Source organism: Bufo bufo, chromosome 9 (genome assembly GCF_905171765.1).
Source record: "Bufo bufo chromosome 9, aBufBuf1.1, whole genome shotgun sequence".
In the NCBI taxonomy this organism is placed as follows: Eukaryota; Metazoa; Chordata; class Amphibia; order Anura; family Bufonidae; genus Bufo; species Bufo bufo.
In genome coordinates, this window is record NC_053397.1 from 226,103,711 (window position 1) to 226,129,477 (window position 25,767).

Here is a 25,767-nt window from a genome sequence, read left to right on the forward strand (position 1 = left end):
TGTATCTAATCCTATCCTGTGTGATACTGTCTGCTGAGCTGTGTATCTAATCCTACCCTGTGTGATACAGTCTGCTGAGCTGTGTATCTAATCCTATCCTGTGTGATACTGTCTGCTGAGCCGTGTATCTAATCCTATCCTGTGTGATACTGTCTGCTGAGCTGTGTATCTAATCCTATTCTGTGTGATACTGTCTGCTGAGCTGTGTATCTAATCCTATCCTGTGTGATACTGTCTGCTGAGCTGTGTATCTAATCCTATTCTGTCTGATACTGTCTGCTGAGCTGAGTATCTAATCCTATCCTGTGTGATACTGTCTGCTGAGCTGTGTATCTAATCCTACCCTGTGTGATACTGTCTGCTGAGCTGTGTATCTAATCCTACCCTGTGTGATACAGTCTGCTGAGCTGTGTATCTAATCCTATCCTGTGTGATACTGTCTGCTGAGCTGTGTATCTAATCCTACCCTGTGTGATACTGTCTGCTGAGCTGTGTATCTAATCCTATCCTGTATGATACTGTCTGCTGAGCTGAGTATCTAATCCTATCCTGTGTGATACTGTCTGTTGAGCTGTGTATCTAATCCTATCCTGTGTGATACTGTCTGCTGAGCTGTGTATCTAATCCTATCCTGTGTGATACTGTCTGCTGAGCTGTGTATCTAATCCTATCCTGTGTGATACTGTCTGCTGAGCTGTGTATCTAATCCTATCCTGTGTGATACTGCCTGCTGAGCTGTGTATCTAATCCTATCCTGTGTGATACTGTCTGCTGAGCTGTGTATCTAATCCTATCCTGTGTGATACTGTCTGCTGAGCTGTGTATCTAATCCTCTCCTGTGTGATACTGTCTGCTGAGCTGTGTATCTAATCCTATCCTGTGTGATACTGTCTGCTGTGCTGTGTATCTAATCCTATCCTGTGTGATACTGTCTACTGAGCTGTGTATCTAATCCTGTCATGTGTGATACTGTCTGCTGAGCTGTGTATCTAATCCTATCCTGTGTGATACAGTCTGCTGAGCTGTGTATCTAATCCTATCCTGTGTGATACTGTCTACTGAGCTGTGTATCTAATCCTATCCTGTGTGATACAGTCTGCTGAGCTGTGTATCTAATCCTATCCTGTGTGATACTGTCTGCTGAGCCGTGTATCTAATCCTATCCTGTGTGATACTGTCTGCTGAGCTGTGTATCTAATCCTGTGTGATACCGTCTGCTGAGCTGTGTATCTAATCCTGTGTGATACTGTCTGCTGAGCTGTGTATCTAATCCTGTGTGATACTGTCTGCTGAGCTGTGTATCTAATCCTGTGTGATACTGTCTGCTGAGCCTATCACATGTCTCAGAGACCTGCACAGTACTACTTCCCCCATCATGTAAGACCTGCACAGTACTACTGCCCCCATCATGTAAGACCTGCACAGTACTACTGCCCCATCATGTAAGACCTGCACAGTACTACTGCCCCCATCATGTAAGACCTGCACAGTACTACTGCCCCCATCATGTAAGACCTGCACAGTACTACTGCCCCCATCATGTAAGACCTGCACAGTACTACTGCCCCCATCATGTAAGACCTGCACAGTACTACTGCCCCCATCATGTAAGACCTGCACAGTACTACTGCCCCCATCATGTAAGACCTGCACAGTACTACTGCCCCATCATGTAAGACCTGCACAGTACTACTGCCCCATCATGTAAGACCTGCACAGTACTACTGCCCCCATCATGTAAGACCTGCACAGTACTACTGCCCCCATCATGTAAGACCTGCACAGTACTACTGCCCCCATCATGTAAGACCTGCACAGTACTACTGCCCCCATCATGTAAGACCTGCACAGTACTACTGCCCCATCATGTAAGACCTGCACAGTACTACTGCTCCCATCATGTAAGACCTGCACAGTACTACTGCCCCCATCATGTAAGACCTGCACAGTACTACTGCCCCCATCATGTAAGACCTGCACAGTACTACTGCCCCATCATGTAAGACCTGCACAGTACTACTGCCCCATCATGTAAGACCTGCACAGTACTACTGCCCCCATCATGTAAGACCTGCACAGTACTACTGCCCCCATCATGTAAGACCTGCACAGTACTACTGCCCCCATCATATAAGACCTGCACAGTACTACTGCCCCCATCATGTAAGACCTGCACAGTACTACTGCCCCCATCATGTAAGACCTGCACAGTACTACTGCCCCATCATGTAAGACCTGCACAGTACTACTGCCCCCATCATGTAAGACCTGCACAGTACTACTGCCCCATCATATAAGACCTGCACAGTACTACTTCCCCCATCATGTAAGACCTGCACAGTACTACTGCCCCCATCATGTAAGACCTGCACAGTACTACTGCCCCCATCATGTAAGACCTGCACAGTACTACTGCCCCCATCATGTAAGACCTGCACAGTACTAGTGCCCCCATCATGTAAGACCCGCACAGTACTACTGCCCCCATCATGTAAGACCTGCACAGTACTACTGCCCCCATCATGTAGCATTACATTGGCAGAGGTTACAGGTGGGGCCATTTATCGGTTCAGTTTCGGTCAAGCAGACTGGACACAGAGCGCCATCTGCCGGCAGATTCTGGAATCCTTGCGGGGGAGGGGTCGGCATATAGCCAAGTATCTCAGGAACTACTACTCCTGTCCACAAGCCTGTATTTGTCCATCGGTTGCTTCTAATTTGTCAGGCAATCTGTCAATCATATCTACAACTCAGGTATTGGTGAGCTGTTTCTCGTTAAATCCCACCCTCTTATTTTGACGGACCAATCCCAAGAGAGAATCATTATGTCCACAAAACTATTTACCAACTTTGAGCTGCGACATGCAACCTCCCTTCTCCTATTGGTTGACAATTAACAAACCCGCCCCAAAACTTCTCGTTTCCCATTCGATAACGCGGCTGTCACTCAGTAGATTCTAGCCAATAGAAAGACGGCTACTGTGAAGCAGACGGACTCTGCGAAGGTCACCATTTGTGATTGGGTCAGAGGTTGTCCTGTCAGTCACGCTGTGGCGAGTGTGGATTGGCTAGTGGACGTGAGATGGGCGGGGTACTCGATAGCGTCCCGCCCCCCTGTTGGAGCTTCGGTGGGTCGCGGCGGATTCTCAGCTGAGAGATCGGGACGGGTGGACATGGCGGCCGGCGGAGAAGACTGAGGGCTGGCCCAGCGCCCGTGTGATCTTCACAGCGGGGGCCCCACGTACGGTGAGTGCAATGTCCGGTCCTTCCCAGCTGGGGCGGTGTGATCCACCCCCTTCAGTATGTACCTCAGAGGGGCCACAGCCAGGAGCCAGCCCCGCTCTGCCGCCAGGTCAGTGTACCTTGTGTGGACGGCCCTGTAGGTGACTGTATACGGTGTTATATACCGGGGCCGTGTGGTGACTATATACAGTGTTATATACCGGGGCCGTGTCTATAGGTGACTATATACAGTGTTATATACCGGGGCAGGGTCCATAGGTGACTGTATACAGTGTTATATACCGGGGCCTGCTCTATAGGTGACTGTATACAGTGTTATATACCGGGGCCTGCTCTTTAGGTGACTGTATACAGTGTTATATACCGGGGCCGTGTCTACAGGTGACTATATACAGTGTTATATACCGGGGCCATGTCTATAGGTGACTATATATGGTGTTATATACCGGGGCCGCTCTATAGGTGACTATATACGGTGTTATATACCGGGGCCTGCTCTATAGGTGACTGTATACAGTGTTATATACCGGGGCAGGGTCCATAGGTGACTATATACAGTGTTATATACCGGGGCCTGCTCTATAGGTGACTGTATACAGTGTTATATACCGGGGCCTGCTCTATAGGTGACTGTATACAGTGTTATATACCGGTGCAGGGTCCATAGGTGACTATATACAGTGTTATATACCGGCGCAGGGTCCATAGGTGACTGTATACAGTGTTATATACCGGGCCGCTCTATAGGTGACTATATGCGGTGTTATATACCGGTGCAGGGTCCATAGGTGACTATATACAGTGTTATATAGCGGGGCCGTGTCTACAGGTGACTATATACAGTGTTATATAGCGGGGCCGTGTCTACAGGTGACTATATACAGTGTTATATAGCGGGGCCGTGTCTACAGGTGACTATATACAGTGTTATATACCGGGGCCGTGTCTACAGGTGACTATATACAGTGTTATATACCGGGGCCGTGTGGTGACTATATACAGTGTTATATACCAGGGCAGGGTCCATAGGTGACTATATACGGTGTTATATACCGGCGCAGGGTCCATAGGTGACTATATACAGTGTTATATACCGGGGCCGTGTCTATAGGTGACTATATACAGTGTTATATACCGGGGCCGTGTCTATAGGTGACTATATACAGTGTTATATACCGGGGCCTGCTCTATAGGTGACTATATACAGTGTTATATACCGGGGCCGTGTCTACAGGTGACTATATACAGTGTTATATACCGGCGCAGGGTCCATAGGTGACTATATACAGTGTTATATACCGGCGCAGGGTCCATAGGTGACTATATACAGTGTTATATACCGGGGCCGTGTCTACAGGCGACTATATACAGTGTTATATACCGGGGCCGTGTCTACAGGCGACTATATACAGTGTTATATACCGGGGCAGGGTCCATAGGTGACTATATACAGTGTTATATACCGGGGCCTGCTCTATAGGTGACTATATACAGTGTTATATACCGGGGCCTGCTCTATGGGTGACTATATACAGTGTTATATACCGGGGCCTGCTCTATAGGTGACTATATACAGTGTTATATACCGGGGCAGGGTCCATAGGTGACTATATACAGTGTTATATACCGGGGCAGGGTCCATAGGTGACTATATACAGCGTTATATACCTGGGCAGGGTCCATAGGTGACTATATACAGTGTTATATACCGGGGCCTGCTCTATAGGTGACTATATACAGTGTTATATACCGGGGCCTGCTCTATAGGTGACTATATACAGTGTTATATACCGGGGCCGTGTCTACAGGTGACTATATACAGTGTTATATACCGGGGCAGGGTCCATAGGTGACTATATACAGTGTTATATACCGGGGCAGGGTCTATAGGTGACTATATACGGTGTTATATACCGGGGCCGTGTCCATGGGTGACTATATACGGTGTTATATACCGGGGCCGTGTCCATAGGTGACTATATACGGTGTTATATACCGGGGCCGTGTCCATAGGTGACTATATACGGTGTTATATACCGGGGCCGTGTCCATAGGTGACTATATACGGTGTTATATACCGGGGCCGTGTCCATAGGTGACTATATACGGTGTTATATACCGGGTCGGCTCTATAGGTGACTGTATACGGTGTTGCTGTCTCTTTGCTCGTGATCTTCCCGCCAGTCACTGACCGTTACCTGGAGAGCAGTAATTTGGGCCCGATCCTCCTGTCACCAGCGCAGCGGAGCCGACCGCCGGCACAGACGTAACGATCGTTCTCAAATACAATAGATCCAGTTATTTAATGTTCATATACAAGGGTTTGTGAAGAGCGCGCAGCCGGACGATGGGAGTATTCCTGCCGTGAGGTCCCAGCAGGAGGTGTTGGTCTATCCTGGCGCTGTCACTTAGAGCCCTGCAGCTACTATGTGGTTTAAGACCTCTGCTTACTGTCAGTGATTGGGAACCTTCTTGACATCCAGAGACTGAAAACCATCAGCAGCACAAAACCTTGTTACAGTGTGTCAGTGCGGTGCCCGGGCTTTTTATCTCTCAGAGGACGCATTGTAACAAACTCTCAGCTGTGAGAAGTATTGAGACAGGGTGGGTTTTATCTTTTGGGTTTAAATAGGAATCATCTTGGTCACTGACAGCAAGCAAGGATCTTGAAAATTACCAGGAATTGAAACGCAAAGTCTGCCAGAAAGCTGCAGAACTTCTCACTGTACAGTCAGAATAAGATCAGGCCCCGGCCCTTTAATTACTGAGGTCGTCCTCTCGGCCGCGTACATTGCACGCGCTGCGCCCTATGATCCCTCGCACTGATAATCGCGCTGCTTCATGTGAAGTGACCTATTGTACCGGGCTCCGCTGCGTGCGGGACGCCGCCCCTTTAATCGAAACGATCTGAATAAACTCTGAGAACGGGCGCCATACGCCGCTAGTGGCGTCTCCCTGATTTTTGTTGCTGCCTCCAGGGGACCTCGATGGTTCGGCATGTCCGGTAAACCGCTGCTTGTCGTGGTGTACGTAGATCTGGCGTTACGTATTCAGTCATGTTGACTACATTGGGGTCCTTAGCAGTATGCCGCCCTCCTGCGCCTGAAGGACTACACCTCTAAGCATGCCCAGCGGGACCCCAGCAGCCGCACCCCCTGTCTGTACAAACTGGGTTCATATCTCCTAAAGGTTAATGAATGCGGCTGCTGGGGCGCAGCGGTCACGGGATGGCGGCGGAGCGCGCTGGCTGCCATCACTCCCATCATCTGTCCCCTGAGGTCGCTACTTGGATGAGACTCGCTTTATGAGGTGATTCGGAGTTGATTGGTTTTCCTGTTTGGCAGCTGGGAAAGCGCTTTTCTTGTGAAACCCCCTTCATCCGTACATGCGCCGCCGCCTCCATTGAGCTTGTGTTATGCTCCAGTCACGTCCAAAGCTGCAGTCACTGTTCTAGATGGTTTCATCTACTGTTTGTATAATGCAAAGTTCTGCAACTCTCTATCAGGGCTCGTGCACACCGCCGCAGTTTCAGTCCGCATCCGATCTACGTTTGGACATTTCTGCAGAAGAAACAGAAACGCAGCGGCAGGCTCTCGGCCGGGATCCGTGTTTTGTGGATTTGCGATTTACAGACTGTAAAAACGGATACGGTCATGTGCAGGATCCTTTAATCTTTGTGTTTCATATCTTGCCTATTTTCAACATCTTTGCTTTCTGGCAGTGAATTTCAACATATTTGTTTACATCCAGAGGCTTAAAACTGGTCGTGACCTAAACAGCTGAGGGTTTGCTTCAGTTCAGTCCAGACAGCGCTCTGAGATACACGGACATCAAGTGGAGAGAGCGTCAGCTGCACACTGTAACAAACCCTCAGCTGCGAGCAGTATTTTCAGCCTCTGAATATAAACAAGAGGGACAGCAAGCAGAGATCTTGAAGATGGTAATGAATTGACATGCAGGCGTAGAATGTAAAGTTTTGCAATTTGCTAATCTAAAAAAATTAGTATTTACATAAAGCGGTGACAGAAATGTCTCCACGGCTGCGATGTTACTGGCGCCGTTCTTGCTTCCGTTTAGTCGCCGCTCCACTAATAATTTGCACTCTTTTCAGCCATGTTTTTTTCCATTTCTTTTTTCAGCGCTTCGTAAAACGCCGGACGACCCGACCCCTAAAATGTGTGCGTCGCCTCTTCAGCCAAACTGAACTCGGGGAGCAATGGATCGGAATAAACGGAATTCCATCGCCGGATTCCCGCCGCGGTTGGACCGTATTGAGGACCCTGTTTCGGGGGAGGGCGGGATTGGTCAGCTGGGCAGAGTCTGCTCCTCCTCCTATAACGCGCTCATCAGCGCCTTCTCCAGGCTGACGCGGCTCGATGACTTCACCTGCGAGAAGATCGGATCCGGCTTCTTCTCTGATGTTTTTAAGGTAATTTTTTTTTTCCTTGTAATAATCAGGTTTGGTTTTTCTTTGCATTGACTTGGGTCTCAGTTCTTCATTTTTGCTTGCTGTCAGTGAATCAGAACCTTCTTGCATATACCCTGAGGCTAAAAACCCACCGGAACTTAGGCTTGTTTCTTGCTTCTGCTGATCCATCAGGCTCTTCCGGGCGGGAACAGCCTGCCAAATCCGTCATCGTCCGGCCCTATTAACTATAATGGGGTCCGGCGGTGATCCAGGCGCAATCCGGCAAACATGCCAAGAAACGGCTGGACAAGTATCATTGTGCGCGGCGGGTTTTCTGTGGCCGATTCCTGGTATTCTGCCGGCAGCGTGAAACAGGCCTTACATGGGATTGTTTGTGGCGGTCACCTCCATCCGTTTAAAAACTTTGTTTACTATATCTCCTCTGTATCGCGCAAAAATGTATGGGCTCCACCGAGGCCTTGAAAATCTTGCAGCGAGATTTGCTTCGTCTTGCGTCTCAGATGTTACACTTCGGTTATACGATATATAAATTATGTACATTACTGTTTCAAAATCTCATTAACGACGAATTCAGCTTCGGATTTTGAAGCCGTAATTTATGCGCAAAACCAAAGTGTAACGTCATAGATGCGAGACGAAGCAAGATTTTCAAGGCCTCTGCGGAGCCCATACATTTTTGCACGCTACGGCGGAGATGGAGCAATCCGAACCCGAGTTGCTGAACACTAAATGTAATAAGCTCCCCGTGCTCTAGGGCAGTGGTGGCGAATCTATGGTACGTGTTCCAAAGGGGGCACTCGGAGACCCCTCTGTGGGCACGCGGCTCTAGGTGGGCCGTGCGTAGGTTCGCCACCTGTGCGCTATTACTTATGAGCGCTCATAAGTGCAGCCTTCGCCCCTCCCCCTCTTCTGCTCCTCCATCTGCTCACGCCGCGGGGAACACTCGCTGCTCCCTGGATGCACCGGACAGGACCTGCGCTCCAGCGGGATGACGTTTCACAGCATTGACTTGAAGCAGCAGGACCTGCAAATCATCATCCCGCTGGAGCGCAGGTCCTGTCCGGTGCGTCCAGGGAGCAGATGGAGGAGGTGAGTGTTTGTTTATTTTTTATTTTTTTGCACAAGATGAGTAGGGAAGGGGGCATTAATGGGAGAAGTATTAATACTAGGGGCCACTAATGGAGGTATTATTAATACTAGGTGCCACTAATGGGGGCCTTATTAATACTGGGGGCCTTATTAATACTGGGGACCGCCAATGGGGGCCTTATTAATACCGGGGGCTGCTAATGGGGGCCTTATTAATAATGGGGGCCGCCAATGGGCGCAATTATTTTAGGGTGGGTTCTCACCAGCGTTAAAAATTCCGTAATGGGGTTCGGTTATAACGGAATTTTAGAACAGAATGCAAAGCTGTGCCCTTTAGGAGGCTTTCCGTTTTGTTCCGTCCTAATACATGTCTATGGCCACACATAACGCATCTGTTTTGTTCCGTTATACATGACGGGAAAAACAAGTCGTGTCGACAGTGTAATGACACGGGGGGGGGGGGGGGGGGGGGGGGACGACACGACGACACGACTTTAGACAACCAGGGCTCCAATGCAGTTTAGCTGGAGTCGCTATCTGTTGCTGTGTTGTAATGGAGCTGTGTTGCAGTGTAAGGCATGAGGAGTCATAACAACATCGACCCCTCTGATATAGAGGGAGACGCATTTTAGACCACCTCATACGTCAAAAGACAATGGGCCATATGTCTCATTCCTCCGACCGCTCGCTCCACATATGGCTAAAGTCAGATTTATGATCGGCCCTTTAAAGGGAACCTGTCATGTGGATATTTGATTATAATCTAACTAATTATATACAATCATTAACTACTAAAAAGTGCGTTACATGTATTCACTTACTGGTGTGACAGACGGTTACCTCATAATATACACACTAAGATGCCGCATGCTAATGAGCTGATTTGAGTCCAGCGTGATGTCATTGAGTCCAGCGTATATTTAATTCAGAGCTATAGCCACTCCCCCGCCCACCTGCTGCTGATTCCTATGGAAACAAACTGTCACTCAGCAGCAGGTGGGCGGGGAGAGTCAGGAGCTCATGAATATTCAGGACTCATCATTATCAGCTGGAGCTTTTCAATACAGGATGTTGGCAGATTGACCGGGTCAATTAAAGGGAACCTGTCACCAGGATTTTGTGCATAGAGCTGGGGACATGGGCTGCTATATGGCCGCTAGCACATCTGCAATACCAAGTCCCCATAGCTCTGTGTGCTTTTATTGTGTTAAAAAACTGTTTTGATCAATATGCAAATGAACCTGATATGAGTCCTGTGTCCGGAAAGGAGCCCAGCACCGCCCCGCGTCCTCCGAATCTCCTCCTTGCCGGCTGACGTCACAGAGCTGGAGCGCCGAAATCTCGTGATGCGTGAGCTAGCGCATGCGTAGTTCGTTCCCTGTGCTGATGCCAGTACAGGGAATGAACATGATGCCGACACTGCGCATGCGCTAGCTCGCACATAGCGAGATTTCGGCGCTCCATCTCTGTGACGTCAGCCAGCAAGGAGGAGATTCGCAGGACGCGGGGCGGTGCTGGGCTCCTTTCCGCTGGACTCCTCTCCGGACACAGGACTCATATCAGGTCATTTGCATATGGATCAAAACGGTTTTTTAACCCAATAAAAGCGCAGAGAGCTGTAGGGACTGGGTATTACGGATGAGCTAGTGGCCATCTAGCAGCCCATGTCCCCAGCTCTGTGCACTAAATCCTGGTGACAGGTTCCCTTTAAAGACAGTGAGCCAGCATTGTGCTGAGAGAATCAGTCACTTATTTATGTCGCCCTTAGTTAGGACACCATAAAACTGCTGACGGGTTCCCTTTTAGACTGTAATAAATGTGGTTTGACGGGAGCAGTTTATCCGTCAGTAAGCAGCTTTACAAAAGTCGCATAAGATAAGCATGGTCCTCACTGGAGTGAAATTGCGCTTTTTTTGCGACTTTTTAAATAGTCGCATTAGTAAATCTGTCGAGATTCATTTACATAAGAAAACACGCCCACTTTCAGAAAACTGGCGAGCATAGTGCAAAGCCAATAAAAGTCGCACATTTTTGCCCAGTTTAAGCGATTGCGCAAACATTTGCGACTTTCACTCCATTATTCTGACTTGAGCTAATGATAAATCTGTCCCAATGTAGTTGAGCGGACGTCGCTCCCATCATGCACTGTAGCAGAATGCTGATTGCAGCTCTGGATGTGACTGGAGCATATGTGATGTAACAGGATCGAGTGAAGTAATTGCTGGTAATATAGTATGTTCTTCGCTGCGGTTCCGTGTGATATCCTCTCCCCGCTGTGTGCACCATGACCCGTCATATAGTGTTGTGCTGGGGTGACGTTCCGACACCACTGAACGTGGCGAGCGCTGCACGTGTCCGTTTGGGCGTCTGCTCTGGACTTCGTTCTGCTCAGTAATACATTGGTTTTGTCTGAACGCGGCAGGACACGGCTTTTCAGCCGTTCGTCTCTTCTTTGATCTTATTTTAAGTCCGAGGCTGATCATTAAAGGTCGTCTTTCATTCCCGGGCTGCAACGTGTAATTACCGCGCCCGTCCTGCCGCGGCCTGTCAGGCGGGTTCCATCTTGTCTGTGTGACGAGATGAAACGCTCAGTGAACTGGAAGAGGACTACAAGTCTCAGCGTGGCTTCCACGGTGTGTACGTACCGAGATCTAACCCTATAATTGGTTTTTCATTTATTTACATTGGTTTTTGCTCACCATTTTGTCTTGCTGTTCTCAATAAAGCTTGTCACATTCAAACATTCTGCCAGTGCAGGAGACCAATCAGGACACTGTTCAGACAGAGCACCTGCACATGGCGCCCATGTTGTGCCGCTAGACGGAGCGGTGAATCCGGTTCGGACGTCTCGGAGGCACCGCGGCAGATTAGTATTACACCTGGTGTCCTGTGGCCGCCGCTGCCATCCCATCCCCCGCTCTAGTGTCTCTGGACATTTTAGTTTTTTTTCTGTTCCTGCAGAAAGATCATTGATGTTTGTTGTTTTCAGCTCTGATCATGAGAGAAATCACATGAAGTCGGCGTTAGAGCGACACCATCCCCCCCCGGAAACATCAGCTCTCTGGATGATCTCCTACTGTATCTAGAACACCAGCCCTGTATCCAGAACCTGACCCCCGGATTCTTATTTTTGGTTGCACCCATGAGCGGCAGCAGCGCCCCCTCCTCATGTGCTCCTCTTGTATTTGGTTGCACCCATGAGCGGCAGCAGCGCCCCCTCCTCATGTGCTCCTCTTGTATTTGGTTGCACCCATGAGCGGCAGCAGCGCCCCCTCCCATGTGCTCCTCTTGTATTTGCTTGCACCCATGAGCGGCAGCAGCGCCCCCTCCTCATCATGTGCTCTTCTTGTATTTGGTTGCACCCATGAGCGGCAGCAGCGCCCCCTCCCATGTGCTCTTCTTATTTTCGGTTGCAGCAGCGCCCCCTCCTCATGTGCTCTTCTTGTATTCGGTTGCAGCAGCGCCCCCCCCCCTCCTCATGTGCTCTTCTTGTATTTGGTTGCACCCATGAGCGGCAGCAGCGCCCCCTCCTCATGTGCTCTTCTTGTATTTGGTTGCACCCATGAGCGGCAGCAGCGCCCCCTCCTCATGTGCTGTTCTTATTTTCCAGGTTCGTCACCGGACGTCCGACCAAGTCATGGCGCTGAAGATGAACACGCTCAGCAGTAACCGGGCCAACATGCTGAAGGAAGTCCAGCTGATGAACCGCCTGTCACACCCCAATATACTGAGGTATGAGCAGCCAGGCCTATACTCCAGTCACCACTAAAGCTGCACAGAATCCTTCAGATACCCCCTAATCACTGTGGTTCTGGGTTGCGCTGTGCTGGGGGCAGATTTTGCATGAATCAGTCTTCTGGGAGTGAACTCTACTCCTTCTGCTATGCAGCGCAGCATGCTCGGTATGCGATAACGCGCTGATTCACATTGCCAGAAGCAGGGGTTTGTCACCGGCTCTTCTGATGTAGAACTCGTGGGATCACTGCTACATATGATTGAGGGTAGGATCCTGGGATCTACAGATCTATGAGCATCTGGCACCAAAGCCGTGTATCTCGGGATTAGATCTGCGCACAAACCACAGAACCGAAGTTCGGTGCTCGACCTGTGGGTTTGACAATGTAGACGTCCTAGGCTAGAATGGCAGTCAGTGAATGGAGAAGTTCTAGACTTGATCGTTCTGTGAGAGATGAGATTCTAGATTAGACTACGGGTCCATGTGTGGAGAGGTTCTAGACTGCTGCACGGGAAATTGAGATGTTCTAGATCAAAAATCTGGACAGTAAGTGAGAGACTGATGCTGGACCGTGGACGAGTTGCAGACCAGACTGATGCACTGCAAGCAGAGGTTCTATATATACTGGGCGGAGTAGGCCTGGTTGTTTAAAGTAAAAAAATAACTTTTATTTATTTCTAATAAAATAAAAACTAACTCCCTAAACACTCGGGGTTGCTAGATCTTAGGATTCAGCAGCGATCTCGTGTCGGCTCAGTGCAAGCAAACAAAAGGCGCAAAACTATTTGGCAACTGTAGCGGGGCGAGCCGCGGCCGCAGGTAAGGCATTGGGCGTGAGCCGCCTCTTAACCCCTTCCAACCCTGCAGGGCTCGCAGCTCAGGGCGGACTGTTGTTGTTGGCGTCCTGCCCTTGGCTCGGCTGCGGAAGTTTTTGGCAGCTTTCAGCCATTTCTATTTTTGCTGTGAGATCTCCTCGTATCCGCTGAGTCTCCGGCGTGTGTTGCTGTTACGCCGCGCCGCTCTTTATGAGGTATTTTTAGCAAGTAAAATGTTTGCCCAGTGTGCTCATGCTCCAGAGATTGCCCGGGCTGGGGGGGGGGGGGGGGCTGCGGGGCGTGCCCAAATATTTTCATTAAAGTTGAACATTTTTTCCAGGTTCACCCAGAATAATAGAGAGAAACTATGAATGGTTCCTGACCGTGTGGAACGTTGTCAGATTTAACGCGACGTTCCGGCCGCTGAGAGAGTTTTATTTTAGGGAGTTAGGCGACAACTGATATGGCTGCCATTCTAGCTTTCTCAGGGTTGTCACCCAGCTTTCCCAGAATCCTGCCTGCTTCCCGTACCACTCCAGCTGACACCCCTGATGAAGCAGCTGGGGCGAGGTTTGTCGGGGGGTCTGTGGGTGCTGTTGATTGCATCCCGTATGCCCCGATCGTTGGGAGGGGGGGGTCAGAGCTCGACTTGACCCTCTGACATGGAGCGGTTTGCGGAGCGTAACGTTAGAATGTCAGCCCTTTTAATGGTTGGCCGCTCTCCAGCCGCCGCGCCGCGGAGGATCCGGTTACTGTTCAGTGTGTTTGACTTTTACAGGAGATGAAGGTTTGATTTCCCTCAGATCCTGATGATACGGATGATGGGCTTCCTCCTATTAACCCCCATATGTATCATTTCTTAACTCTTCATTTCCTGGTGGCTTGCTTACAGTTGCTCGTTCTCCTTATGTCATATTTAAAGGGCCGGTGTCCATATAAAACTTCCTCATATCCTTTGTTTTAACTCTTCACCATTTTTTAAGATCTCTGCTTGTTGTTACTGAGTGGGAACATCCAGAGATTTCTTGCAACTGTCCATGGTTTCACAGCTGAGGGTTTGTTGCAGTGCATCACAATAGGCGATATGAATGTTTCTGTTCACTGACGGCAAGTAGGAAATGTTATTTGTGCTATTGATGCATCCATTCCTGCCAGAAAACAGACGGTACAGGTAAGTGTATCCGTCTGGAGTCCAGGCAGTGTATGGGTCCAAACTGTAACAATGAATGTTTCAGCAAGCAGAGATCTTACTAATGGGAGGAAATGAAACACAAAGTCTATTAGAAAGTTGTAGAACTTTTCATTGTTCGGTGATTGAGATTTATTGACATGAGATTGGACGCCGGCCCTTTAAGGCGGGATCCATGGGGCCGTATTTTCACAGTTTTGTCTGTTTTTGACGATCTCATTGGGAAGCAGGCGATGCGCTGCGCTCCTGTGGTCTGCTGTAACACTCGTCTTATTATCTCTCCCTGCAGGTTTATGGGGGTCTGCGTCCACCAGGGGCAGTTACACGCTCTGACGGAGGTAAGACCCGGGGGCTTCTGTCCGTCTTCTAACTTCATGTCTGTCTAATGTGGGAAAATAAAATGTCACAGTAATTTCCAGATGTCAGTCGTTTAGAGAAACTGCAGTCGCTTGTGAAATATCCTGCGGGTGCGCTAAGCAGCACTCCTGCTGTTAACCCCTTCATAACTATCAGTGAAAGTTGCATTGTACGGTCAGCCGCTGTCCCACACCCCTGCGCTAGGGGGTCATCTTGTCCCCACAACAGTACCCAAGTCTCAGTGTCCCCCCTGACTGACGGTGGGGTATCCAGGATGGTTGACACAATCGCATTACACAACTCGTCATTGCAGGTCCATCCGGCCACAGACCGCATGTGCTCCATCCCTGCCTGACCTGCGGAGCTTACAATCCGTTTCCTCTGTCACCTATAAGTGTGACTCTGAAGACACCACAAGGTGCAGAGCAGCACAGGAGCTAGGAAAGCTGGGTGACAACCCTCCCAATCACATTTATCGGGGTTGTCAGGTGTCTTAGACCTCTGCTACATGCACACGACAAGTAAAAATGGCTGTTTAATGGCGGCCACACGGGCATTTTTAGCACCAATGAAAGTCTATAGGGCTATTCACGTGGCCACTGACTATGGGCCGTCAGAATGTAGTTTTCATGGCCAGACGGACCCTGTTTATAACGTCCGCTTAGACCAGAGTGCGCCCTTGTAATGGCCATTAAAACGGGTACACTAGAACAATATGGCCTTTTTAGGGGTAAAAAACAAACAAAAAAACACTCATCCACGTGCATCGGCAGTCCCTCCTCTCTAGATTGAAAAGGACCTGCGCTCAGCGTGATGACGTCATCACACACTCATGCTGGGAGCGCGTGATGACGTCATCACGCTGAGTGCAGGTCCTTTTCAATCAAGATAGGAGGATAGGAGCGACTGCGTGTAAAAGTGGATATGAGTACTTTTTTTTAAAATTTATTTTTTTGCTAAAGCAAAACATTACAGCTGGGGCCACTATGGGGAACATTATTACAGCTGGGGGCCACTATGGGGAACATTATTACAGCTGGGGGCCACTATGGGGAACATTATTACAGCTGGGGGCCACTATGGGGAACATTATTACTGCTGGGGCCACTTATTACAAATGAGGGTCACTATGAAGGACGTTATTTGTACTGAGGGCACTGCAGGCGTTGGGATCTTTATATATTCGTTTTTCATGGTAATTTTTAACCACCATGAAAAACAGCCAGAAAATGGACACAGAAATGGTTAAAAAACTGCCATTGTGTCTGTTTTTAACGGACCTTTTTTCCATGTGGATGTAGCCTTACTGCAGAACTAGAGTCGGGATTCCGGGAAAGTTGGGTGACGGCCCTTAGACGAGCTCTGCCGGTGCCCAGTGCCTCGACTGCCGGGACCCTCCTCCTGTGTCTGTGATCCCCTTGAGTTGCCGGGAATTATTCCGCCGGTCTGGCTGTGAGGGGAGGCGGCAGCGCAGGGCGGTGTTATCTGCCGCGCCGGTAACATTCCTCTGCCGGATGATTGATTTTAAGGGCGAGCCCCCTCCTCCCCGGATCATTTAGATGGAGTCAGGTTGCTGCTCTGTAAAGTATTAATTTGTAAGACAAGACTCCATCTCAGGAACAAAGGATCCTGCGCTGTTATCGGGTAATGGTATCCGGCCGCCGACGCAACATTTTTACAGTCCACCATCTTTGTATTCAGTTTTTTTGAGGCACATTAATGCGGGGAGCGATCTGCACGAGGCGGAGATGCAGTGTGTGTGTGTTCCTACCGACATCAGCAGAGGTTATAAAGTCTGATGCCTGACCTTCAAGAAGAGACCCATCTGATGTATGGCGGCCCATTTTCAGGCAGTGCCCCATGGGAAGAAATATGCCAATTAGCTCATGTCGGCCCAACCTGAGACTTCCTCTTGGAAGAGTAACTGGTTTGCGCTCATTTGCAAGCTGTAAGGGAACACGTGTCACCTGTGGAGGAGGGTCCAGGGGCGGCCGCACTGGTTGGCTGGAGTGTTCAGGCCTCTACAGTTTCGGTCGCCTCATACAGCATAGAGCCCGCCTCTAAAGAAAACACAGCGTGCGGTGAGCGGCGGCGGCTCGGTCCTGTACAAGCCCGCATTGTTCACGCTCGGTGTAGTTTTCATATACACAGGCGCCGGTCGCTGCCAAATCAAACAGGCTGATCTCATAAAAATTCCAGTGTTGTGATTTCGGAAGCCTGGAGATGAGATGTGTGTTTTATGCTGAGGTGGAGCGTGTGACGGTGACATCACTCATCGGCCCCCACAGCGTTCTGTGACTGTCGGGCCGCATCAGCCTCAATGTGTATCGTGAGATTTCCAGGGCCCGCTGCTATCCGTACTAATAGCACCCGACCGCCAGAGCGAGCTGGAACTAGTGAGTTAGCTTCCATAATATAACCGATATCCGGAGAGCGGTGATGTCACCTCCTGTATAATATAACCAATATCTGTAGAGCGGTGATGTCACCTCCTGTATAATATAACTGATATCTGGAGAGCGGTGATGTCACCTCCTGTATAATATAACTGATATCTGGAGGGCGGTGATGTCACCTCCTGTATAATATAACTGATATCTGGAGAGCGGTGATGTCACCTCCTGTATAATATAACTGATATCAGGAGAGCGGTGATGTCACCTCCTGTATAATCACCACTCTCCAGATATCAGTGATATTATACAGGAGGTGACATCACCGCTCTCCTGATATCAGTTATATTATACAGGAGGTGACATCACCGCTCTGCAGATATCAGTTATATTATACAGGAGGTGACATCACCGCTCTCCAGATATCGGTTATATTATACAGGAGGTGACATCACCGCTCTCCTGATATCAGTTATATTATACAGGAGGTGACATCACCGCTCTCCAGATATCAGTTATATTATACAGGAGGTGACATCAGCGCTCTCCAGATATCGGTTATACTATACAGGAGGTGACATCACCGCTCTCCAGATATCAGTTATATTATACAGGAGGTGACATCACCACCCTCCAGATATCAGTTATATTATACAGGAGTTGACATCACCGCTCTCCAGATATCGGTTATATTATACAGGAGGTGACATCACCGCTCTCCAGATATCGGTTATATTATACAGGAGGTGACATCACCGCTCTCCAGATATCAGTTATATTATACAGGAGGTGACATCACCACCCTCCAGATATCGGTTATATTATACAGGAGTTGACATCACCGCTCTCCAGATATCGGTTATATTATACAGGAAGTGACATCACCGCTCTCCAGATATCGGTTATATGTCACCTCCTGTATAATATAACTGATATCAGGAGAGCGGTGATGTCACCTCCTGTATAATATAACCGATATCTGGAGAGCGGTGATGTCACCTCCTGTATAATATAACCGATATCTGGAGAGCGGTGATGTCACCTCCTGTATAATATAACCGATATCTGGAGGGCGGTGATGTCACCTCCTGTATAATATAACTGATATCTGGAGAGCGCTGATGTCTCCTCCAATTCATTGAAAGACAGAAACATGCAATGCGACAATTAACTGCAATATAGAGTACAAAATTGCATAATAATAACAAGTGCTACACTATAAGTGCGAGATAAGTGTATGGCGGCCGTCATGGCACCTAGCAGGTAGAATTTAGCGTAGGAACCCGTCTAACAGAGATCGCCTTGACGCTCGGCAGACGGGCTCAAATAATTTTGTACAAAACGATTTGCCAAGTATCTCGCACTTATAGTGTAGCACTTGTTATTATTATGCAATTTTGTACTCTATATTGCAGTTAATTGTCGCATTGCATGTTTCTGTCTTTCAATGTTGTTCCCTGCCATAGCAATGTGCTTCTGCGGTTTGGTGTGTGCTGACTGACCCCCTTTTTTGGTTTTTCTTTTTCACCTCCAATTCATGTTGGACTGGTTAGGCTATATCTGCGGCCGCGCTCATGGTCTCTGGGACATGTTACTACTTCATGGACAGTGATGTCATACCGTGACTAAGGAACAGACTTTCTTAAACATGTCGTCCACTATTTTTAATTGTACCTGAATAGAGAAGATGTTTTATGGAAGTGCTGGAGAAGTGGATGTTTTTTTCTGGAATCCCGATTCCGGTTCTGGATTGTCAGTGTTTCTTCTTGAGCATCTGACAGATGTCGTCCCCTTTTATGTGGAGTTGGGGGGTTTTCTTTGGCAGCATAGTCTGTGTTTTCTGAGTGTCTGGCCCTCGACCTCCAGACGTGGCCACCTGCCTCAGAGCAGCCATCATCACCAAGGTCTTCTGCACATGTGTGAAGCACATGGCGATAACAGCAGATGGGGGCAGAGCAGCCGCCACCGTCCACAGCTGAGGTCTGAAGCGGAGCAGCCGCCACCGTCCACGGCTGAGGTCTGAAGCGGAGCAGCCGCCACCGTCCACGGCTGAGGTCGAGGGAAGGGGGAGCAGCCGCCGCCGTCCGCGGCTGAGGTCGAGGGAAGGGGGAGCAGCCGCCGCCGTCCGCGGCTGAGGTCGAGGGAAGGGGGAGCAGCCGCCGCCGTCCGCGGCTGAGGTCGAGGGAAGGGGGAGCAGCCGCCGCCGTCCGCGGCTGAGGTCGAGGGAAGGGGGCAGAGTCACAGGTACCGTATGTATCCAATGTTTTGGGCGGGGAGGGAGGCGGACTGGTTCCATATACAGTTTAACCCTAAGCCACCATCATCAAGTTCCTACAGTTGACGCTCTGTTACTCCACGGACTTGATAAAGTCCTGACGCCCTGGCACGATTGGCATCACATAGCTTTCTTTATACAGCAGGGGGTCTGGGGTTTATTGCAATCATCGGGCACCAGCTCAGGGCCCCGTGACCCCCGGCTTTAGTTGCCCTGAGGCCAGACAGTGTTTTGCCCTCTCAACTGTCCTGTGACATCATCGGTCTTCTTCTCCTTCTTCTCTTGCAGTATATTAATAGCGGGAACCTGGAGCAGCTTCTGGACAGCAACCAGCACCTGTCGTGGGCAGTCCGGGTGAAGCTGGCGCAGGACATCGCTCTGGGTCTGGCATATCTGCACTCCAAGGGGATCTTCCATCGAGACCTCACATCCAAGGTAAGCTCCATACCGTCCTCATCCTGTGCAGAGCAGGTACCTGGGGCCACATACCCGTGACTGCACAGGGGCCAGTACAGTGGAGGCTGCAGAGGTAACAGTGGCTCCTGGGCCCCGGCCCCTGAGGCGGCAAAAAAATCCTGTCTGTGCATACAGGGTCACCAGTGTTCTACATGGCAGGTGGGGGCCCTGCTCCAGGTTTTACATGGGGGGCTCCAGAGCTTTGGAGAGACTCCTCTGAGGCTGGTGGACATCGAGGTCACATGTTTGTTGTGCATTAATACCTCTCCATTTTCAAGATCTCTGCTTGCTGTTAGTGACTGGAAACATTTTAAAATTAAAGGCTAAAACCTTTACACCTGATGCTTCTCACAGCTGGGGGTTTGGTACAATGTTTGGTACAATGTTGGCAGTTATGAGCTGTTTTAGGGTTCTCTTCTGCTCCTTGACGTGCTGCAGGGACACTTATCCCGGAGTCTGTGATTTACGTTTATTCTGCGGTCTGTCAGATGCAAATAAGGCCCCGTTTCAAGCAGATTCTGTGCCCGGGTCCAGGTTCGGACTCCATATTTATATAAGGACAAATTGTGCCATTGCCTTAAATACTTTGTACTTCTATTCTTCACTATTTCAAGGACCTCTGCTTGCTGTTAGTGAATGCGAACATTCATAGGCCGTAAACCCACCCTGACCTAGTTCTGCTCACGCAGCTCAGGGTTTGTTACAGTGTATCAGTGGGGGTACGAGCCATCAGCTTGAAGTCCAGGACAGGAGGGAGATTTGTGCTGAAAATGTTTCGTTCAGAGAATTGTCTACACTGATACATTGTAACAAACCCTCATCTGTAATCAGGACTAGGTCTGGATGGCTTTTTTGTTTCTGAACAACCTCCGGTGTTCCAGCTGTTGAAACTACAACTCCCAGCATGCTCACTTGTTTGGCTGTACTCAGAACTGAATGGAGCATGCTGGGATTTGTAGTTTCACAGCAGCTGGAGCGCCAAAGGTTGCTGTCAGCTTGCATAGAAGAATGTACTAGTTCAGTGACAGCAAGCAGTGATTGTTTCTGTACTTAAACATTGTCACCAAGTCCATTAGAAATTGCAGAGTTTCCATCTCTCCCTTTATATTCCTCATGGAGCAGGAAGCATCGGGAGTCGCACACTGGTCGTATACACGTATAGGGGGAGGGGCGCCGACGGATAAATGGTGAGTTCCCTTTTATTGGCAGGCATCCGATAAAACAAACGGTTTCACAAGGAAGGGGGAGGGGGGGCAGGGAGGTAACCGGTGGGAGGCCGGAGATTATATATGTAAAGTGCGAGATTCCTTTAATAGGGAGTTGTCCACAGCACCCCTAGGAAGTGACATCACCGCTCTCCAGATATCAGTGATATTATACAGGAGGTGACATCACCGCTCTCCAGATATCAGTGATATTATACAGGAGGTGACATCACCGCTCTCCAGATATCAGGTTATATTATACAGGAGGTGACATCACCGCTCTCCAGATATCAGTTATATTATACAGGAGGTGACATCACCGCTCTCCAGATATCGGTTATACTATACAGGAGGTGACATCACCGCTCTCCAGATATCAGTTATAGTATACAGGAGGTGACATCACCGCTCTCCAGATATCAGTTATATTATACAGGAGGTGACATCACCGCTCTCCAGATATCAGTTATATTATACAGGAGGTGACATCACCGCTCTCCAGATATCAGTTATATTATACAGGAGGTGACATCACCGCTCTCCGGATATCAGTCATATTATACAGGAAGTGACATCACCACCCTCCAGATATCAGTTATATTATACAGGAGGTGACATCACCGCTCTCCAGATATCAGTTATATTATACAGGAGGTGACATCACCGGTCTCCAGATATCCGTTATATTATACAGGAGGTGACATCACCGCTCTCCAGATATCAGTTATATTATACAGGAGGTGACATCACCGCTCTCCAGATATCAGTTATATTATACAGGAGGTGACATCACCGCTCTCCAGATATCAGTTACATTATACAGGAGGTGACATCACCGCTCTCCAGATATCAGTTATATTATACAGGAGGTGACATCACCGCTCTCCAGATATCAGTTATATTATACAGGAGGTGACATCACCGCTCTCCAGATATCAGTTATATTATACAGGAGGTGACATCACCGCTCTCCAGATATCAGTTATATTATACAGGAGGTGACATCACCGCTCTCCAGATATCAGTTATATTATACAGGAGGTGACATCACCGCTCTCCAGATATCAGTTATATTATACAGGAGGTGACATCACCGCTCTCCAGATATCAGTTATATTATACAGGAGGTGACATCACCGCTCTCCAGATATCAGTTATATTATACAGGAGGTGACATCACCGCTCTCCAGATATCAGTTATATTATACAGGAGGTGACATCACCGCTCTCCAGATATCAGTTATATTATACAGGAGGTGACATCACCGCTCTCCAGATATCAGTTATATTATACAGGAGGTGACATCACCGCTCTCCAGATATCAGTTATATTATACAGGAGGTGACATCACCGCTCTCCAGATATCAGTTATATTATACAGGAGGTGACATCACCGCTCTCCAGATATCAGTTATATTATACAGGAGGTGACATCACCGCTCTCCAGATATCAGTTATATTATACAGGAGGTGACATCACCGCTCTCCAGATATCAGTTATATTATACAGGAGGTGACATCACCGCTCTCCAGATATCAGTTATATTATACAGGAGGTGACATCACCGCTCTCCAGATATCAGTTATATTATACAGGAGGTGACATCACCGCTCTCCAGATATCGGTTATATTATACAGGAGGTGACATCACCGCTCTCCAGATATCGGTTATATTATACAGGAGGTGACATCACCGCTCTCCAGATATCAGTTATATTATACAGGAGGTGACATCACCGCCCTCCAGAGATTCCCAGTGCAAGATTATCTGGTGAATTCCTGTTTGAGTTTACTGCACTGGGATCCGTGGAGGTCGGGTTTATACAGAACACATTTTCTTCTTTCTTGGCAGATATTCAGCCTTAGTTCCTTTTTTTTTTTTTTACTGTTTTTTTCCTGAGAAGCACAAACTTCCTCATCGCTGACCACTAACTGTACACAAGTCACGTTCCCCATCAGACGATGTGATAAATATAACTGGAGCTTTCTTCAGCTATATATAATGTGTACACAGGGACTGCACCAGCAGAATAGTGAGTGCAGCTCTGGAATATAATACAGGATGTAACTCAGGATCAGTACAGGATAAGTAATGTATGTACACAGTGACTGCACCAGCAGAATAGTGAGTGCCGCTCTGGAGTATAATACAGGATGTAACTCAGGATCAGTACAGAATAAGTAATGTATGTACACAGTGACCGCACCAGCAGAATAGTGAGTGCAGCTCTGGAGTATAATACAGGATGTTACTCAGGATCAGTACAGGATAAGTAATGTATGTACACAGTGACCGCACCAGCAGAATAGTGAGTGCAGCTCTGGAGTATAATACAGGATGTAACTCAGGATCAGTACAGGATAAGTAATGTATGTGCACAGTGACCCCACCAGCAGAATAGTGAGTGCAGCTCTGGAGTATAATACAGGATGTAACTCAGGATCAGTACAGGATAAGTAATGTATGTACACAGTGACTGCACCAGCAGAATAGTGAGTGCAGCTCTGGAGTATAATACAGGATGTAACTCAGGAACAGTACAGGATAAGTAATGTATGTACACAGTGACTGCACCAGCAGAATAGTGAGTGCAGCTCTGGAGTATAATACAGGATGTAACTCAGGATCAGTACAGGATAAGTAATGTATGTACACAGTAACTGCACCAGCAGAATAGTGAGTGCAGCTCTGGAGTATAATACAGGGTCAGTACAGGTGGGTAAGGCTTCTGTCTCTTAGTGCTCGTCCTGTGTACTCAGCAGTTTTATAACCCGATGTTCCATCCTTGGTTTACAGACGTATTGGGGGCTTTGCACCGAAGGCACATAAATCCACCTGTTATGTCGTCTACGTTGATTATCTTTTTCTCTGATTGGATGCAGCCATTTTGTTCTGATGTGGGGCCAGATTGGGAAACCAAGTGTACAGATTTTTTGCCACTAGTTGCCTTCATTAACGCACAGATCTTGGAAGGTGTAGAGATTGCCATTTTAAATTTGTGTTCATGAATCAGGCAGCTCTGGATAGACAGAAATTTTGTCCACATAGAATCATTACCAGTGCTGCGTATGTGGCCAATCTAACCCATTGAGAATCTCTCTCATAGATCTATTTTACTAATAGAGCGCTCCAAATCCCCCCCCCCGCCCTTCACACAGCCACCTAATAGTTACATGATGAAATTAAGACTCCCTCCTACTGCCACTAGGGGGAGCTCTCTGCACAGGTTCCCATGGCCCCCTTTTAAAGCTGTCTAGCGCTCCAGAGCTCCCCCTAGTGGTTCTTACACTGACACATTGTGATTGCCATAAACGTGTCAGCAGGACTAGGATTGTATAGTTTTCAGCTCAAAGTAAATAATGACTGGTTCTGTTCACTGACAGCAAGCTGTGGTCTTGTAACACACAGTATGTGAATTTGCAAAAGTCAGAAAACCCGGATGTGCATGGGGGCCCTGCAGATTGCTCCCCTTTCCCTGATGGGCGAGGATTTCTTGCATTGATGCGGGGTAGGTGGCTGACGGTCTGCCCCCCCCCCGACATGGCAGTGCCGTATCCCCGGGGGCGCCTCGTTCAGGGCAGATCTCTGGTTTTGCAGCCTCTGCTTCTTCTCAGGGAATTAGCCACGGTTAAGCTGAGGGCCTCTCATTAACCCCTTAGTGGTCAGTCGGTGGGATCACATCCGTGCAGCTCGTGACCCTCTCCTTCTTCTCTTACAGAACTGTCTCATCAAGAGCGACGAGGGCGGATATTCGGCCGTGGTGGCAGATTTTGGGCTGGCAGAAAAAATTCCAGATTACAGGTAAATACCCCGGATGGAGCTGCGATTACTGTAATCAGACGGTCCTGCAGATTACAGCGTGCCCCGCTCACATGATTCTGTGTCACGGCAGGAGGGGCGCTCCACGCTTCAGCCACTCGCTTGCATCACATATGATACTCCAAATGCACCCAGAGCTGCTTTCACAATTCTGTTGGTTTCTTCTTACCCACAGTTACTCTGGCAGATGAACTACAGGCTGCTACTAACAGAATTGTGAATGCAGCTCTGGACACGTTTGGAGTATAAGATGTGATGTAGCTGCCAGGAAAGATCTAAACCAGTTACCACCAATGGAGCAAATCCCCATCATCCTCTGTCGTCCTGTGATTAGAGCTGTAATCTCCAGTGGTCGTCTTGTACAGCCGGATCATCAGCGGTTAACGCTTTGTCTCTGGACGGATTTCTGGATCGCTCAGGGCGGCCTGAAGCTGCGCGCCTCATTAAGTGCAGTGCTGGGGAGCTGGCACAGACCACAGCCGGCGTACATGACCACAAAAGCTCCAGACGTGGCGGCCGGAGCTCATACCTGGCGGATCAGTAATGTCTGCTCCACAGAACAGCAATAAACCCACAAAGCAGGCGGCGGCTGCGGTGTAACGAGACCTGTCCTGAAACTGGAGATCTCCCCGCTGATGGGAGATTCCCCCCCCCCCCCCAACTCACTGAACTGCACCGATGTTGGCAGCACGATCGCAGGCCCGAGGAGCAACGCTTCAGCTTTAAGATTTCACAGCCTTAGGCCTCTTTCACACTAG

At 48.8% G+C, this 25,767-nt stretch overlaps 1 protein-coding gene across 1 annotated transcript in view; it reads left to right on the forward strand.

Moving 5' to 3' along the window:
* Positions 1-3,088: 3,088 nt before the first annotated feature.
* TESK2 (testis associated actin remodelling kinase 2) overlaps positions 3,089-25,767 on the forward strand; it is a 31,764-nt gene continuing 9,085 nt past the window's right edge. Inside the window, exons 1-6 of the mRNA XM_040408177.1 lie at positions 3,089-3,246; positions 7,383-7,672; positions 12,372-12,493; positions 14,791-14,839; positions 19,815-19,961; positions 24,909-24,991. Of these exons, the coding sequence (XP_040264111.1) occupies positions 7,460-7,672; positions 12,372-12,493; positions 14,791-14,839; positions 19,815-19,961; positions 24,909-24,991 (614 nt within the window). The 5' untranslated portion in view covers positions 3,089-3,246; positions 7,383-7,459. The remainder of the gene's footprint in view (positions 3,247-7,382; positions 7,673-12,371; positions 12,494-14,790; positions 14,840-19,814; positions 19,962-24,908; positions 24,992-25,767) is intronic.